At 35.6% G+C, this 18,219-nt stretch overlaps 2 protein-coding genes across 2 annotated transcripts; one reads left to right on the top strand and one right to left on the bottom strand.

Moving 5' to 3' along the window:
• Positions 1-8,386: 8,386 nt before the first annotated feature.
• Positions 8,387-11,277, bottom strand: evx2 (even-skipped homeobox 2). Its single transcript, XM_063006512.1, has 3 exons — positions 10,866-11,277; positions 9,941-10,182; positions 8,387-8,977 (listed from the first exon to the last, which is right to left on the bottom strand). The coding sequence occupies exons 1-3, from the start codon at positions 11,275-11,277 to the stop codon at positions 8,387-8,389; spliced, it is 1,245 nt and encodes a 414-aa protein (XP_062862582.1).
• A 5,543-nt stretch (positions 11,278-16,820) lies between these two features.
• hoxd13a (homeobox D13a) lies at positions 16,821-17,852 on the top strand. The gene is made up of 2 exons (XM_063006669.1): positions 16,821-17,376; positions 17,569-17,852. The coding sequence occupies exons 1-2, from the start codon at positions 16,821-16,823 to the stop codon at positions 17,850-17,852; spliced, it is 840 nt and encodes a 279-aa protein (XP_062862739.1).
• Positions 17,853-18,219: the final 367 nt, after the last annotated feature.

Here is an 18,219-nt window from a genome sequence, read left to right as displayed (position 1 = left end):
CGTCATCAAATATTTCCCACAACCCCCTGCTGCAGAGTCCTATTCGTTTAGTTGGTCACGTGATTATTCACTTCCACAAAGGCTAGAGAAGTTAACATTGCTCAGACTGTTCAACTGCAGTGGGTTTCAAACTCATGCAAAGCTCCCCCAACACATCCAACCAACCCACCTAATCTGTTTAAACGAGCTTACATACAATAATGTTGTTTATATATGTGTTGTTTTTACAGTTTTAAACACCTGGATTAGTAATATTGCTGATTTGTTAATTAGGATTTTAACCTCATGTTTTACACTTTGGTTACATTCATGACAGCAATGGTAGTCACTCATTACACAAGGTTAATCAGTTCACCTACTGATTATATCGAACACAGTCATGGACAATTTAGTGTCTCCAAATCACCTCACTTGCATGTCTTTGGACTGTGGGAGGAAACCAGAGCACCCGGAGTAAACCCACGCATCCTAATTAACAAATCAGCAATATTACTAATCCAGGTGTTTAAAACTGTAAAAACAACACATATATAAACAACATTATTGTATGTAAGCTCGTTTAAACAGATTAGGTGGGTTGGTTGGATGTGTTGGGGGAGCTTTGCATGAGTTTGAACATGCAAACATGGGGAGAACATGCAAACACCACACAGAAAGGACCCGGACCGCCCCACCTTGGGATCGAACCCAGGACCTTCTTGTTGTGAGGCGTCAGTGCTACCCACTGAGCCACCGTGCCGCCCCTAAAGACATGGAAAACATTTTCGGAGTTTCCAAATGTACGTGATTGATTTCTGTGGAGAAAAAAAAAAAGAAAAGTTAGAAGGGCAGTGGTAGCTCAGCAATGTATTGTAATAACATTCAGTAGGTTGCTGTTAGAGTCTTGCAGCCAGGTTGCCACCTTTGGACCCCTGAGCATAGCACTAAAATCTCAATAGTGTGTGCCACACTTGTAAGTTTAAATATATAATTGTTTTAAAAGATTTTTTAACATATAACAAACCTCTCTGATAAAAAAAAAAAATAATGACACAATGGGCAAATATTTTGCTCAAACCTCACAATTAGCATGAGCATTGGTTCCAGCAGCAAAAATCACTACTTTTGCATAAATAACATGCACTTTGATGTTTGCTTCTAAAAATCTGCAACTGTAAATAAATAAATATTAAAAAAAATAACTACATATGTTGCAGTTGTGCTGAATTTTAAACATTTTTGAATTTTTGGGCACCTCATGGCTAATATTTTCATTTTGGTCACTTTTTAAAAAGAGTATGTTCTTTCATTTTCTGTTTAGTTTATTGTAAGATGCTTTGTTTCTGATGTGGGATTTGCACTGTAACAGTTATTTAAATGTATTCCTTTTTACTTTAACAAAGGTAAGTATTGGCTAATACACTAATGCACTAATGACAGTCAAAATTCAATAAAATATTTATTAACGACTTGAAAGCCATGCACATTTAACAGTGATTTATGCCATGCCCCGCACGAATTCACATTTCTCATGATATTTCTGAAATATTATGTACAGTAGATGGTAAAAGATCTACATTATTTGCGACCTTGCTCTGAGAAATGTTCGTTTAGAGCTTATTGCCAAATGTCTCATAAAGTTTAGCACCATCTTTGAATATTTTGTGAATTTCACTCTGACTTTGCCCCTATCCAATATTTTTGTGTGAGTTAAATGATTTAAATATGTTTATAATTACTATAATTGTTAAATGATCAGTTAAATAAAGACTCAAAAAGTAACAAATCACAGATTCCTGCATTGTACAAAATGTCCAAAAATTTGCAGAATTAGGGTTTGTATATTGTATAAGATATAGTGCATGTAACAACAAAGCCCTGTATAGTTGCATTTTTAAAACTGGAGGTGTCTTTAGTCCCAAAACAATTCGAAAGTGTTGTTTAAGGACACAATGATGTAATGTCGGGCGGCACGGTGGCTAAGTGGGTAGCACTGTCTCCTCACAGCAAGAAAGTCTTGGGTTTGATCCCCAGGCGGGGCAGTTCGGGTCCTTTCTGTGCGGAGTTTGCATGTTCTCCCCGTGTCTGTGTGGGTTTCCTCCGGGAGCGCTGGTTTCCTCCAACAGTCCAAAAACATGCAGTTAGGTTAATTGGAGACACTGAATTGCCCTATGTGTGTGTGTGTGTGTGTGTGTGTGTGTGTGTGTCTACCCTGCTATGGACTGGCGCCCCATCCAGGGTGTTACTGTGTGCCTTGCGCCCATTGAAAAACTGGCATAGGTTCCAGCACCTTTGCGACCATAATTGGATAAGCGGTTGTCCCTGTGCCATTGTTTTTTGTTTTTTTGGAAATGTGTTGCAGGCATCAAGTTTAATTAAAAATGCTAACAATAGAATTAAGACCTGTTGTTAGTGTGAGTAAATTAATGTAAGAAAAGTTTTTAATGTGCAATTAAAAACAGGCGGTATAATCAGTGGGGAAACTAGAGTGCAGGTGTTTTGAAAAGCATTTAGCTGCCATGGTTTGGATCCAAATTTTTTAGACAAATGGATCACTGCAATTTATTGTTGTTCTAAATAATGTTTGTTTGTTTGGATTTTAACGTTTAATGTTTTACTCTTTTGGCATTATGACAGGACGGGTAGTTACAGGTCACACACCATCACTGGCAAATTTTGTATCTCCAATCACCTAACTTACATGAACTGTGGGAGAGAACCAGAATGTTCTAAATGATGACTTGTTTCGTGTAATAAAATATTCCTATACTATCCCCCCAACAAACTGACCAGTTTTTTTTTTATTTAACTAAATTTTGCAATTTTTGTTTTTCATTTAAAAAAAACAGCTCCCAAAATCCCATTGTTTATTTATTTATTAGGATTAGGAAATTAAAATACCCCCATATATATAAAGGAAAATCATTTCCTTTACTTTTGTCTGTGACCAAGGATGGAAAGTTCTTGTAGTCTAAATGACTCAGCAAAAATTTTAAAAGGGTATAAAAAAGTGTTTTGTTTTGTTGTGACACAAACCAAGAGTAAAAAGGCATCAGTACATAATTAATATAAATTCGTGCCAATGAAGCTAATTGTGGTTATTACAGCATATTTGTTTAAGTTTTTTTGGAAACGTGTATCCTACAGATACCTCCTGAGAGGTGTCACTAGGGGTAAATGATTTGCTAGCTATATGCTATACGTGTCTGGTTCGAACCTGACCCTGTCTGAGCAGCCGCTTCTGCTTTTCAAGATGACGCTCTCTTATACGTAGAACAGCTTAACTCAGCCCGCCTTCCCTTTACTTAGTCTCGTTTCTTTAAAAAAAAATCCTCAGTAGTTTTTGCTACAACATTATTTAAAATGAGCCAATTTTAAATAATTTTAATAATTTTTAATATTTTCTTATTTATTTTTGTGCAATTAGCTCATTTTACGACTGCATTTACGTGGTTCAGGGTGGATGAGGCTGTAGTTTGCGTGACACATTTAAAATGTTCCAATGACAATCTAGGACATATAACATTTACGAAAGATGTGGTCAATGTGGTTTATTGTATTTCTGTTTTTAATGATTGTTAATTCCAGTAGTTACCAAAAGTAATGTTGCACTGACAGAGCAATATAGACAAATAAACCATGGAAACACTTTGGATGTTGTATTGTCTTGTATTATCAACCAGCAAGGGCGAACTACCACTGGTTGAACTTAATAAACACGCCTTATTTAGTTAATAGTAGCAGTAAAGAAGAAAAACAAAAAAAACTATCATGTATTTAAATGTCTGAAAGCGGGTAATGAATCTGAATTGCTGTTTAAATTACTGAATCACCTTCTAATCAAATTAACCTTTTCGACTAAGTTTCCATTGTATTAAAGCTTTTTTATCATATGCGTGGATAGTGTATAAGTTTTAAGACATATGCATGAAAGCTAGTGTGACCTGCTCTGGATTTTTAGCAGCTTAATGCGTAAACTTGCAAATTGCCCAGCTCTTATCTAAATTAATACCCCATTCATCATCATTATGGGTTGATAAGTTAATTTAACCATTTATTCTGCCTTAATGATCTGTGGTTAAATTAATCCATTAATCCCGTTATATAAAAGTAGCATTTTGTTTGTAAGGCACCTCTGGCCAAATAACATATTCTGATGTTTGATGTATTTTAAGAAAAAAAACACGACCTTTGCAGCTTGCGCTTTTTAGTAACTTTTTTTTAGTTTTTTTTTTACAAATGTTTTTGCAACAATACTTTACATCTGATTCATGTATTAATGAAAGTGTAGTTTTAAAACGTTTAAGAATAGCCCTTACAGTTTCAAAACTTAATTAACTTGTTAGGTCCTAATTGACTTGAATTAATTGACTCCTCAAATGTGGAGCCATCACCCAATAACAATAGGCTTTTTTAAGCACTAGACTGGAGATAAGTAATGCCTAGAATGCATGGGAGGTTATTAAAAGACATTAAACGTTCTCCAGTTCACAATTTCCACTATCCGAAATGTCAATAACAATAGGGTTGTAACTGTAAAAAACAAGGAAAAATCTAAAACAATAGAAAACTCATAGACAAAACTGCTTGCATGCCGACCAAAACAGCAAAACCACATTTTAATTTGGCATTAAATGAATAGCAAAAAAGCATGTACAAAGAGGATGCATGGAGGGATCATTAGGAAAAAAAACATTACACATGTCACCGTTCAAGGTATGCAAAATTACATCTAGATAAGGCAAAGACATCCAAAAAAGTGTCGTGGACTGATAAAACATAAAATAAAATACGTGCCCAACACCACTAAATGATTGATTAGAAAAGCAGCATATAGAAAACACCTTGACAGCTGTTGGATATATTATGCTTTAAGGTTGTGCACAGTAATACAGGAAACTTTGTAGGATGGAATCATTATTGCTTAAAACCTTAATTAATGTAACTAAATACTGACTTAGAGGTGTATTCAAACTTTTTGACATGACGTTTTCATGTTTTTTTAATTTAATTTTGAGGTACATCAAATAAAAAGGAACCGTGCAGTAAACTGCACAGGCCCAGGTAAAACACGCGCACACATGTCTGGACTTGTGGGACGAAACCGGAGCACACGGAGGAAACCCAGATACAAGGTGAATATGCAAAATGCAAACTTCACACAGAAAGGACGCCGGCTGTGAGGCGACAGCGCAACCCACTGCGTCACCTTGCCGCCTATTGTTATTATCACTGTTATTATTAGTAGTAGTGTTATAATTATTATTATTTTTACTGTTGTTGTTGGTGTTAACGTATTTACTATATGAATTCACAGGCTATGTCAGCCACTCACTGCAGTGTGCTTTAGTCTATACTGCCATTTCTCTGTAGTTGTTTCACCTTAACACGCTTGAGTCTTTTGGCCCCACATGCTCCCTGTAGTTTAGGTTTTTTGTCCTCCTAGCAGCAGCTGTCACCTCGCATTACTCGCAGTCAGCTAAATGAAACATTATTCTAAACATATGCATCGTAATCAGTTCGGTCACACTTACAAGAACACGCGTTAATAAGGCAATCAATCACTGTGGAACAAGCGAGTTGTTCTGCAGCAGCTCATAAACAGTGTGTAATGAAGAATTGGAGGTTAGGATGACACGCGCTGATCAGATAATCAATGTCAAAGACGCGATGAATGTCAGTAAATGTAGTTTTCATGTCGTTTCTATAAAATCTTCAATTTACAACAAGCAGTTCAATTACCCAGAAAATACAGTCAATTAAATAGGGGTGATTGGACAGTAGGGGAGGATCATCGATCTTTGCATTTCTATTTCGCCAGTGGACATTTAATTTGGGTTTTCTATTAGCACCAAAATAAAGAACATATAAACTGTATTAAACAAGCCGCAGATATATTTTCTTGTCAAAAACAGTCGGTTAAGGTGACAGACAGCGTCTGCATTTTTATGATTTGTTTTACTCTTTGCACATTGGACACAAGATACTGTTATTGTAACCAGTGTTTTCTGCCCTCTTGTCTTTCCCTGTTTAGCTTTCCATCTATCTCAATGCCTTTCTTGGATGGAGTGTAACCCTTTCTGTGGTACGCATATCGAACCACAGTACATAACATTCAAAGATGAGCCTAATCCAATTTCTTTAATGGGGAAAAGAAAACAACTCTCCTGTGGGTGCTCAGAAGAATATTTAAACGAGCTGAATTTAAAGACTTTATCAGCTTGTATCATTTAGAGGTAATGTAAACATAATGGTTAATTATACTGTCGGAAAGACCGGCGATTGCGCGCTTTAAATTCAGTGTAGTCTTTTTACTTACGATACGCAACAGTTAAAATTACTAGTAAGTTATTTTTCTTCGAAATACTGACTCCAAAGTTACTATGCAAGTATTTGCAAAAATAGGTCGTTTTGTTTAAATAGGACATTTTGTTATAAATAATAAGTTATTGCAATGTACAGTGTAACATAAAAAAATACGAAATAATTTATATGCATGCTTTTGTAAGAAGCGATGTGCAAGTATGTATCCTAGTTTTTAAAACGAAAGTTAACGTTTTACATTTTAATTTGCATTTAATTTTGTAATTTATTTGCAAGGAACAACATTTTACCAAAGCTAAATGTGTTTTAAATATTTATTTCCCAAGAACAAACACAGTCAATAAATAGCATATTATACATTTTATATTGCACATATTTTTCAAGTGAAAATAATAAAAATGAATACACTTGGTAATATTTAAAATACAGAGACGTGATTTACAGAGTCATTAATCACAGCGACCCTGGGAAGAAGGGCAAAACACAGGATTTGTATTACTCCCAGTTATTGTACGAATTAACTATTTCTACTGCGATATCCAGCCCTTCGCCCCTCTACTAACGTAGGAAAAAAACTGACAGCAATGTAAAATGTATTATATACAATGAGTGTGACCAATGTGTTGTGGCATGTATATGTCCAATGCAGTGATTTGAATAGACCACACGTGTTCCACTTGTGTTTCGAACTCTGGCATCGATATAACGTGTGAAGAATTGGTATAGCACCTAAGACGAAATAAAATGAACATTCAACCAATCCTATTAATACAATTTAAATAAATAAATAAATAAATAAATAAAATAATAAATAAATAAATACATAAATAAATTAACAAATAATGTTCAACGTGGCTGTTTATGTATTGGTTTGATCCTATCCAAATGAGACAACGTATTCGTAACAGGACATATAAATGCTCTTTTGCGTTTGTTAAAGTTAAATTTCCTATCGGTAAAAAAATGTTATCTTGGTGACGAAACTGTGCATGCGGACGAGAAATGGATGAGCAATTTGTCTAATGCTGGGCTTCTGCGAGTTACACTGTGAGTGAAGAGTCTCTGTTGGGAGCATTATGGAAATATCGGTTCGAATTTAATGAGGCTTCTCGCATCAGCGAAACACAGCTGAGATTAAATTCTACCCACGAAAGCTAGAGCTCCAATAAAAGGACTGAAAATAGGACTCGTCGGAATGAGATTTTTTTAGATACTGATAAGGAATACCACATTTGTTACTGTACAACATGCGCCAAGAACATTGTGAGATGCACAAGGTCCTTTATCTGCCTGCTCTAATGACTTCCCACAGCGGGTTGTTATGGTGTGACATGTCTCAGAACAGGAAACTTACTGCATTTTCGCTTTCAAAGGAGCTCCATCAAGGTGCATGATTGGCAATTTTCGTCATAATCTTCACATTATTAACACAAGAATTGACACTGTGGAAGCAGTGCAGAGTCTCAGCGCCTATGGCTTTATTGTATCATGGGAGTCCCCGAACGGCATGACCGTTATCCTTATCCTAGTACCTTACAGACATTAAAAGTGCACTAAAAGGGGGCTGCTTTGATTCATTTAATTTAAGTAATTTACTTGAAAACAGAATATATTACATTATCACAATCGTTTCTTAAAATGCCCTTACTTTTGGCAATAATTGTGTTAATGTGATATAGTTTATTCATGTGGAAATCATGCATACAGGTAAATCAAGTGAATTTTTCGGGGCACACGTGTTGTATTGTCTTATTACCTTTTGGTTTGTGTATGAGCTGTCTCAGTAAATGTTTGTATATAAAGTAAAATAAAATAAAATAAAGACTAATTTTAAAATGCACTGTAGTACTGTAATTACAATATAGCCTTTTTTTGTGTTTAGCACGTTGGTTCCACAGGCCTAAGACCTAAGTTCCAATTACTAAATCAATATAATTGTATAAAATTTATAATATTATTGTTTCGGACAATAGGTTTGTTTGGAATGATTTACAATTTTGCCCCTATTTTTTTTTTTTATAAATATGCTAACAGAACACGATGATCGAATAAAATATATTTTGTTAAATGTTTAAATGGCAAGTTATCTATTAAGTGCGCTTTCATCTCTCTGGTCCGGCGAGGGCACTGCGGTTTTGCTTAGCACAGCGGCCGAGTAGGGTAGAAATCCGCTTTCGGATCTGGGCACACTCGCTGTGCATGTGAAGTCCGAGCCTGCGCTGCGGGAGCCCAGTGCGCCTCCGCTATGGCAGCTGAGGCATGAGCACGCGCTGACTGAGGGTACGCTAACCGCCGCTGCTGCCGCCGCAGCCGCCGCCGCTGCTGAACTGTTGAGGCCCGCTGGCGACTGGTACAGTCCGGGGTGCCGGAAACTGCAGAGTAACTCCGGGCGCGAGTACGGATGGGAAAGCGCTCGGAAAGTGTCGAGGGGCCGAATGGAGGTGGCAAAGGGTGAAGACGCGGCCCCTGAAGCTGCAGCTGCCGCCGCCGCGGCCGTCACGCCCACGTGTGGGTAGTAGTGCAGGGGCATGTGCGAATGGAACGGGTACGGCAGACTTCCGGTGGCCGCTGCGTGCGTCATCATGTAAGTATAGAAGCTGGGATCTGCCGGATGTGGCCAGGACATCGCCAGGCGCTGCCTCTTGTCCTTCATTCGTCGGTTCTGGAACCACACCTACACGCACACACACACACGCACGCACACACACACACGCCAATATAGACAGCACCTTAAAACTGTTGCATAGCGAATGACGCGCAATTGCCAAAATTTGACAGCATTTCGTTTGGTACACATTTTACAATTTACAATTTGCGTAAAATACCAGGACGTCATTTCAAAAGCGAAAATAACGAAAACAACATTATTCAAAACACTGCACGTAAATATAGATTTTGTGTGTGAGATGGGGTAGATTGTGTGTGTGTAAATTGTAGATTGTAAATGCTGTGTAATAAAAAAGTCTAAAAGTAAGCAACGAGATACAGTAGCCTACTGGAGTTTTAGAAAGTGTCCATAGGAAAGCTTTTTAATCATAAGAAAACGTAGAATTGTTAACTGATCTAAAACACGAACATTGCAGTGACACTAAACACACCAAACATAAAAAGAAGAACCTAAACCAAATTTACACCGGTTTAGCACTATTACGCTTTTAAATCAATAAAAACAAAAACAAAAAACAACCTTACTTAACACGCAATATGCAACCAAAATTATCATTATTTGACCACTATTATTTGGCTCTTTGCATTGTCCAGCTAAAAATTATCTGCTTTTATTAAACGGTATTTTCAGTGAAAGTAAATTATGATAATTTTTACTACAAATGTATTACTTTTAATCAAATTTCGTATTTACTTAAAATGCCCATGCACCTGAACACTATATATATTTTTAGTTTTATTTATAAATTAATTCGTTTTATTTAATTCGCTAGTGTGAAATAGCCTGTGTAAAATTATATTGATTGTCAGGTTTACAAATACTTTTTTATAAATGTTATTTGTGGATTTAAAACATTTCATGTTAACTTTTATAATGCACACCTCAAATGCATATACATAAAGTATGTGTTTATTTAAAACGCCATTTATCTCATTTTACAGCCTGTAACATTTAAAAGAAGTATATTACCTTTATAGTTGTTTCCGGAAGGTTTAAAGCTGCTGCTAGCTCACACCTCCTGGGTCTTGAGACGTAGTTTTCCCTGTAAAATTCTTTCTCCAGTCTTCCGATTTGTTCCCTGGTGAAGGCCGTCCGGTACCTTCTCACCTGGTCCGCGTTTGAGTTGGTCGAGCTGCCAATAGAGTTTCCGTTATGATTGGAGACAGATGATGAGCTTGAATTGGAAGTCCCACAATTGCTGTCAGAAAAACCTAACGAGACCGGGGAAATAACAACAAATAAACAATATTACAACAGTTTAGTAAGCCACATTTGTGTTATTATATAATTGTCAATGTTTTTTATGCACCTTTTCTCAGCTGTAATTTGTTTTAGATTAAATCGTTTGTCAAATGTCTAAATTGTTATCTATAGTTTTGAGGCTGTTATCTGCAGACTGTACATTTAAACAAATGCAATATAGCACAATTTATCATAAAAAAATTAACAAATTAAAAGTGTTGTGTGTGCGCGCGGGGTGAGTATTTTTATGTGTTCGTTTAAAAACTAATACTTTTTTAAGTATTTTTGTATGAATGATACACATGTGCATAACATCATGTAACTTGAAATTAATTTGGTGTATGATTGTATTAATAGTTAGGATTTTGTCATTTATAATTTTTATTTCTGTACTTTTAGATTTATGTACTTTCTGTGTATTAAACGAAGAAAATATAATATTATACATTTTTAAAAAATCTACATTAAAAAACTTATTTTTTTTAATAAATTTACACATTTATATGTCCACATAATTCCAATATTATCTTACGTCAACGGAATTGTTTCCAGAAATTGGTAAATTAACAGCCACGCTTGTTTTTGTATATCACATTTATTTTAACATTTAAATTATGTAAAATGTTACATTTTTCCAGTCTATTCTTCTTACCTTTATTATTATTTTCCTTGTGCTGGCTGACACTGCCCGGGGACCGATGCGATGGGCAACCCACTTCCACATCGCTGTTCATTTCGGAGTCAGTAGAAACTTCAGGGTAGAGGCTTGGTTTCTTTCTGTTTTCGGAGGAGGAGATTTCCGCAGACGTGCTGTTGTCGCTTGTGTGGTGGTTTCCGAACAAGCTGTCGATTTCGAATTTTCCTTTGCTGGGCACCTCGCCCAGACTAGCGTGAAGAGAAGCGGTAATTCTCGGGCTTAGTCGCCCGGCGTGCTGAGAATTTTCTAGGGCCTCTAGCACCGCGTTTCCATTTGAGTCGGATAGATTCGGAAGTCTTTTGCCTGGTACGGGACTGTGCAGCCCTCTTTCCATCAGAATCATCTCTTTTCTTATTCTCTCCATCATGAAGAATCAAAAAAAAAAAAAAAATAATAAGATAAAATAAACGAAACCCCTTGTGTTGTTGATGCTCCAAAGAATATGTGGCGCGGAGCTAATCCGCCTTCGACTTTGCTGCTAAGTCTAAATAATGTAACACCTTTTTGAGCGAGACGAACAAGAGAATTAAAAAAGAAAAAATGAAAAAAAAAAACAACAACAGACGAATGAATGCCAGTGCGAGCAACGACTGACTGCTCAAAATGACCCGCGCATCCTCACCGGTCCGAAATGTCGTTCATCAAAAAAAGAGCTTCGCTGCTTCGTCGTTAAAGGTGCACGTGATGCTGCTTGAATGATCATTTATTGTAAGAGGTTTATAAGCAAATAAATAGGAGCGGGACTGTCAGAGAAATAATGGAGTCAGGCCGTGCTTGCTCTGAGCCTCATATCCAGGTGGAGGGAGAAAAGAGAAGTGAGGAGAAAAGCTGCTGTCCCATCGCTGATCTGCGCCTGCTTTAGATGGCTCCTGGGTTTGGCCTCTTGGGTGAAATTGACAGTCTGATTAATAAAATGAGCGAGGCAACATTTCCCTCTTCATTTAGGAATATCATTATGCTTTGATTCTCTATTGTTCCTCCCTTCTGCTCAGATTTTGCCTCCTCCCCGTCCCGCATCCCTGATTCTACATACTTCTCCACTTCTCAGACGATTTTTGCTTGAACGTTTTGGAAGAAAATGTGTGTATATATAAATTATATATATATATATATATATATATATATATATATATATATATATATATATATATATATATATATATATATTTATATATATATTCTTTATAAAGGTGCCATTTTTTCTGTAGTGTTAAATAATAACAAAAAACCACAATATTTATAACATTTATATAATGTTTTTATTATATTTAAATGTTTCGTAAAGGTTATGTGATAATATAAATAAAAGTTAAAATCTGGTCCTATGGTATGTAAGTTTTATTTTCTCCAGTCAACTCCATTGGAGTCGATATGTTAAAAGAATCTTAGTTCTACAATTGTATATAATTTTCTACACATGAATGTTCGAAAATCAATCGAAACTGGCACAATTGCCTTGCTGTTCACTTTCCATTTGCAAATATCAAATGAGTCTTAAAAAAATGAATAGAAAAAAACTCTCCTTTTTGTGTGTGGACTTATTTCTGTTAATAAGCCTTTTTAGAGAGTATTAGCAATGTAACAGCGCAGCGAATTACACCTGTATTTGACAATTAAGTTTAACCAGTTAAAAAAGGACCACATTTAAAATAATTGCTTTATTAACTCTTGACATTTTAATATTTAATCTACTGTGCATTGATATCTAAACATGTTCCGTATGATGCTTATCAGATCAAGTGTGCACTTCAGGGAGTGAACGGAGTCTGAAGGTAAGGTTAAGTGAGAGGTGTTTTTATTTTTTGAGCAACGGTGTTCAGAACCCACACAGAAGCACTTTCACGTTCTTTGGCGCCCCCACCAGTTTTTATAAGGCAGTAAGGGTTTTGTCACACGCCAAAAAATTATTACATTTGCATTTTTATACAGTATCAAAAAAATAATAAAAATGTTTATTGTATTTAGTCCCATATGCTTAGCTTCTAACCTGTGCACTGGCAAGGTAGCCAACACGCATTTTGAACAGTATTTTAACTGGTCTACTTGCCAAGTGGATGTTTTTTCATCTCTCCATATAGGGTGAATTCAGATCAATCAGGCAACCGTTTTGCTACACGTTTCAGTACTACATTAAATATTATTTTACAATTATTGCAAAATACAAATGTTTGTGCTTTAAAGTACAACTATAAACAATACACTGCTCAGGTAATATTGAGGTAAAATAACCAATTATGGTGATATGGCGAAAACGCCATAAAAACCCATCAAACAGTTTGTGTGCGTGTATGCATAAATAATGTGAAGGTCCAATTTTTTTATTATTGAACTTAGCTTATAAATAAAATTAAACATTTTATTTTTAAGTCAACAAACGGAAATAACAACACATCACATTTGTACATATAAATTATTTGTAAATGAAAGATTGAGAGGTTTCAGTTATTACATCCTTTATACGCAGCCTGATGGAGCTTATTCTACAGTATTTGTATTGCTCTCAATTCTAGAAATAATCCAATCTTTATGAAGTCATTACCCATTTAAAAAAAATGCGTGGCTTAATCTATCGAACAATTTAAAGTGAAACGGTCAAGCAACTAAAATGCTACTAAACATTAAACACACACACACACACACACACACACACACACTTAAGTATTAAATACTCATTCAGCGCTTAAGTACATCTGTCTGGTATGTCTATTATTTGATGATGAACTTTCTATGTATACTTCTGACAGTAGCATCAGTTCCTTCCTACACTTTGAACACCTTTTATCTTTTGTATCAATAGAAAGGGACCCCCATATGACTCCAACTGCCCAGATGTTATTTTGATGGTGGACTCTAGTGACACTAATATGGTAATAAATGGCAGCGGTGTTGCTGTAATTTTTAAACACTTCACTGTCTATGCTGGGAGAAGAATAGGTTGTCAACCAAAAATATAAAGCCAACAGTATCACGTAAATTAAAAAAATGTCCACTTAAAAAGATAGACTGATAAACTAGAGAAATATTACACATAGTGTGCATTAAAAAACTGTAGTATCTAACAGTAATTAAAAATCCCTACAACACTGCTGTATCTAATACCTTCATACCAGAAAAACACACTATTATGTCATCATGTTAGTGTCACTGTATGGTGGTCCCTTTCGGATAATAAATGGGGTAAAGTACACAAGGGCGGCGGCAAAGTACACAGAGCAAAAAACAAGATACTGCCAGCAATTGTAAACGCACAAAAATGATATGTATTCTTTTATAAGTGAATCAGTGAATGTATTCTTTTATAAGTAAATCAGTGAATTTATGTACTAAGTGTACCTAAAACAGTGCTTTGTTAGTGTTTTTGTTGTTTCTAAATTTGATGGATTCACCACCAACTCAAAAAAAGGTTTTTAGGACAGCATGTTTAACATCTTTTCTTTTGGTAGCATTCTATGTTTATTTGGAAATTAGTACACTGATTGTTGTAGATGGTAAAGGGGAAGTATTTCCCATTTTTGCTTAATATAATGTTTCAGCTGTTCAACAGTCCACGGTCTCTGTTCTCATATTTTGCACTTCATAATGCATCACACATTTCAATATGAGACACATCTGGACTAAAGGCAAGCCAGTCTAGCATATGCACTTTCTTACTTAAAAACCACATTGTTATAACATGTGCAGAGTGTGGCTAGGCATTCTCTTGCTGAAACAAGCAGGAATGAAAGAGACGTCTGAATGGCAGCACATATTGCTCCAAAATGTTGTTACCCCATGCAATTGGCACTGACGCATAGTTTGCAGGGTGGATGTGCCAGACCACAGCATGAGTTTCCACTTTGTTTCGGTCCGTCCCAGATTACCTTGAGCCCAAAGAAATTGGTGACATTTCTGACTGTCGTTGATGTATGGGTTCGTCTTTGAGTTGTACAGTTTTAAACTGCTTTCAGTAAAAAGGTAAACACTGTATTTAGTATGCTATTTTCAATTAATACCTGAAAAGTCAGATAACACCTTTCTGCTGTTATTTGCATTTACCTACAGTACCAACTGATATAGAAACTAGTTTGTATATGTGGTACATTGTAAATGGTTCCCGAAAAATCTAGGTTGTTTGATCCGTGTCGTTGCAGTTGGTGATGGTGTTCCTGATAGTGGACTAATAGAGCCACCTAGTGATAAAATAATATTACTGCATGTGGGCCTATGCTGGGGGTTGCAACTGCCAATAAACTATTCACTAAGTTTTTGTAAATGATAAAAATTACTTTAGAAAACGTATAAGTTTATCATATTTCATCACCACACTATTGGCGGTACACGTTTAACGTTGTTAAATTGCAAGGTAACATTCTCTAGCTAATGTCATGTATGCAAAACTCCAATGATATTTGAGCTGTCTAGAGGGGGTTACGCAGAAAGTACTCTTAACATACTTTTTTAGCACCAAACTCAAAGCTGAAATGATCGATGTAGACACCCTTTCAACTGTGAGTTTGGTGCTTTAAATCTATACTGTTTGTTGAAGACAGCTATAACAATATAATATATATTATAATATATAAATCAAGGCAGTAAACACAATATATGGGGGGTATGCTTACAATGACCCTCCCCCCCATATACTGTTGTAAAATTATATTACAAAACATATCCCACTTGCATAATGCTTAGTTGTTGATATGGCAGGAATGTTTTTCCCAGGCCTTAATATAGATTTCATTCTTTGTTTTGTTTTATACTTGTAGTATATCTTTGTGCATGTAAAATAATATTTAAAAATATTAAATATTTACTAGATAAACCATAAATATTTGGCACACGTATTTTAAATTGGTTAAAGCAAAGTGTTCGCATACAACCGCAAGGAAAGATTGTTTTATATTATACACTGATGGGTTAGATGTAACAAATCAGGCTTTAATCAAATTTTTGTTTGTTTACAATTTGTAATTTTGGTTGAGAGATTTACCACTGACTTACAAACACAGAATAAATGTGTAATTAAAACATTGCTTAAATGACTCTTAAATTAAGATAAACTGTAGATAAACAGTACATTGATTTTTGGCGATCATCCATGGTTAACCATGTGTAAGTTTGACTAGTAAGCTTACTAGCTGTCTACTATTTAGTTTACTATTACGATGATGTAATGATTGTCGAATATGAATCTTCTGCATTGCTTGTCACTTGATAAAGAGGTATTGATTACAAAGTCGCTCCATGTTTAAGGATTGAATAATTGGAGACATATAGAAGTATGTAAACATTTTTATCAATTAACATTTTGTCATATTATTTTTACATGGTACACTATATTTACACATGTATAAATAAATGAATAAAAAATAAATTTATTTATTTGTGTTGGCTGAAGTGGCAATAATTCTAAGCTTCATGTGATATGCAGATGTTGATGTTTATAGCCTTTTCACACTTTTCAAGCTTAAGAACTTCATCTGTTTTAAGTTGATTTTTTTTGTTTTGTATTATCTTTGTTATTATTTTAATAGACTATTACATTTTTATTATAAAGTAATACAACAGCTGTTTAATTTTAAAACAAGCTATAATATATTCATTGTTTATCCGCTGCATATGTATTAATTATAAATTATGTATACATAACCGTAGGTGAGTAACTAATTCTTAAAGTGAAGCGATTTGAACATGCTGTGGACAGACTAATCTCTTTGAAGCGTTAACGTTATCCAACGTCAACATAGTCATTTGCATGTCACATGGTCAGCACTAACCAATAATATACCAAGTTGTCAGGATGTGTAATTAGTCAGAACAAATATAAAACCTCCGCTGTCAACTAATATGTTGGGTGACCTGGATTGTATTAACAGATGAGGATAATTGATGACTGTTTAAACTTCATGTAAGGCTGTACCGGTTATGAGCATGGATATGGAGGAGTTTTTCGGGGAGAGAAAATCAGTTCACAGCCTAAGTTTTTACCCGTCTGCGTTTGGGGCACATTCAAATCGATCTTCGTCCTACTCGCTGTCGGATTCACTGAGCTCACTTAGTCCCGAGTCTCTATCGTTCCCCGACACATCCTGTTGTGCTAACAGCCAGATTGGTTTCGGATGCCACTTCACCAACAGTTACTACAGTTGCAAACCTCTTCCGAGCGCAGTGTTTCAGCAGCGTGTAATTAACCACCAAGATGTTAATCAGAAGGCAACTGGACGCTCAGATGATAAGCAAAACGTGGTGGGTTTCAGCAGATCAGTGGTACACTGCGGGGAACCTCCGGCAAGGATTCGTGATATAGGAGTGTATCAGAGTTACACATCACCATACAGCAGGATACCTTTTGACGTGCCTGTAGTTCACCAGGCCATAACAAGTGATTCTACACATGAAAGACCTGTCGCAGACGGCCACCAGTCTTGGAAGTGGCCAACCAGTTGGAGTAATCAAATGTATTGTCCAAAAGAGCAGCCACTGACAGGTAAGATGTGTTGGATAATGTAGCTCCCAGTTTACAAATTTCATACTTGTATGAGTAGCCTAATATATGTTAAGTTGGTAATACTTCAGTAACAAAGTGAATATATATGTAATATCTTTTCAGACAGTTGGAGAGTTTTTTAGTATTGTTTGTAGAAGTATGTTTGACTGTGGATTTATGAAATCTTTGCAGAAGACACAACGCTGTCTCAGAATGATAATAACAATGATTTTCTTCGTCGGGGGAGAAGAAAACGGGTTCCATACTCCAAACTCCAGCTAAAGGAACTCGAGCATGAGTACACAGCTACACAGTTTATAACCAAAGAGAAGAGACGCCGGATAGCTTCTTCCACGAACTTGTCAGAAAGACAAGTCACCATTTGGTTTCAAAATCGCCGGGTCAAGGACAAAAAAGTAATTTCTAAAACATCTAAAGACTTTGAACCTTATGAATGTCCACATAAATGTATATAATGAATGAGTCGATGCCCAACATTTTGCTACTTACTTGTAAATATGCCCCATATTTTACAGGTCAGTTTACCTAAAATGTTTAATAAAATTATGCATTATTTAATAATCAAAATTATTTGTTTAAATCATTATGATTTTCAACAATCCAGCGATTCCAATCATGCATACAAACGTTTTGATTGCATACTATATTAGTTTTTTTGTATAAAAGCAGTACAAGTTAAACAAATTGCATTTAGTTGTTAGAACTTTACATGAAGTTTTTGACTTCTCGCTTTTGAATTTGGAGTTGATATGATGCCATGCAATCTTTTTTTTTTAAACATTATTTGTAACACCAATTACTTGAAGTAGTGTGGACTAACAG

Source organism: Trichomycterus rosablanca, chromosome 12 (genome assembly GCF_030014385.1).
Source record: "Trichomycterus rosablanca isolate fTriRos1 chromosome 12, fTriRos1.hap1, whole genome shotgun sequence".
NCBI classification, from domain to species: domain Eukaryota; kingdom Metazoa; phylum Chordata; class Actinopteri; order Siluriformes; family Trichomycteridae; genus Trichomycterus; species Trichomycterus rosablanca.
Note: the sequence above shows the minus strand (reverse complement) of the source record. Positions and strands in the feature narration are given on the sequence as shown.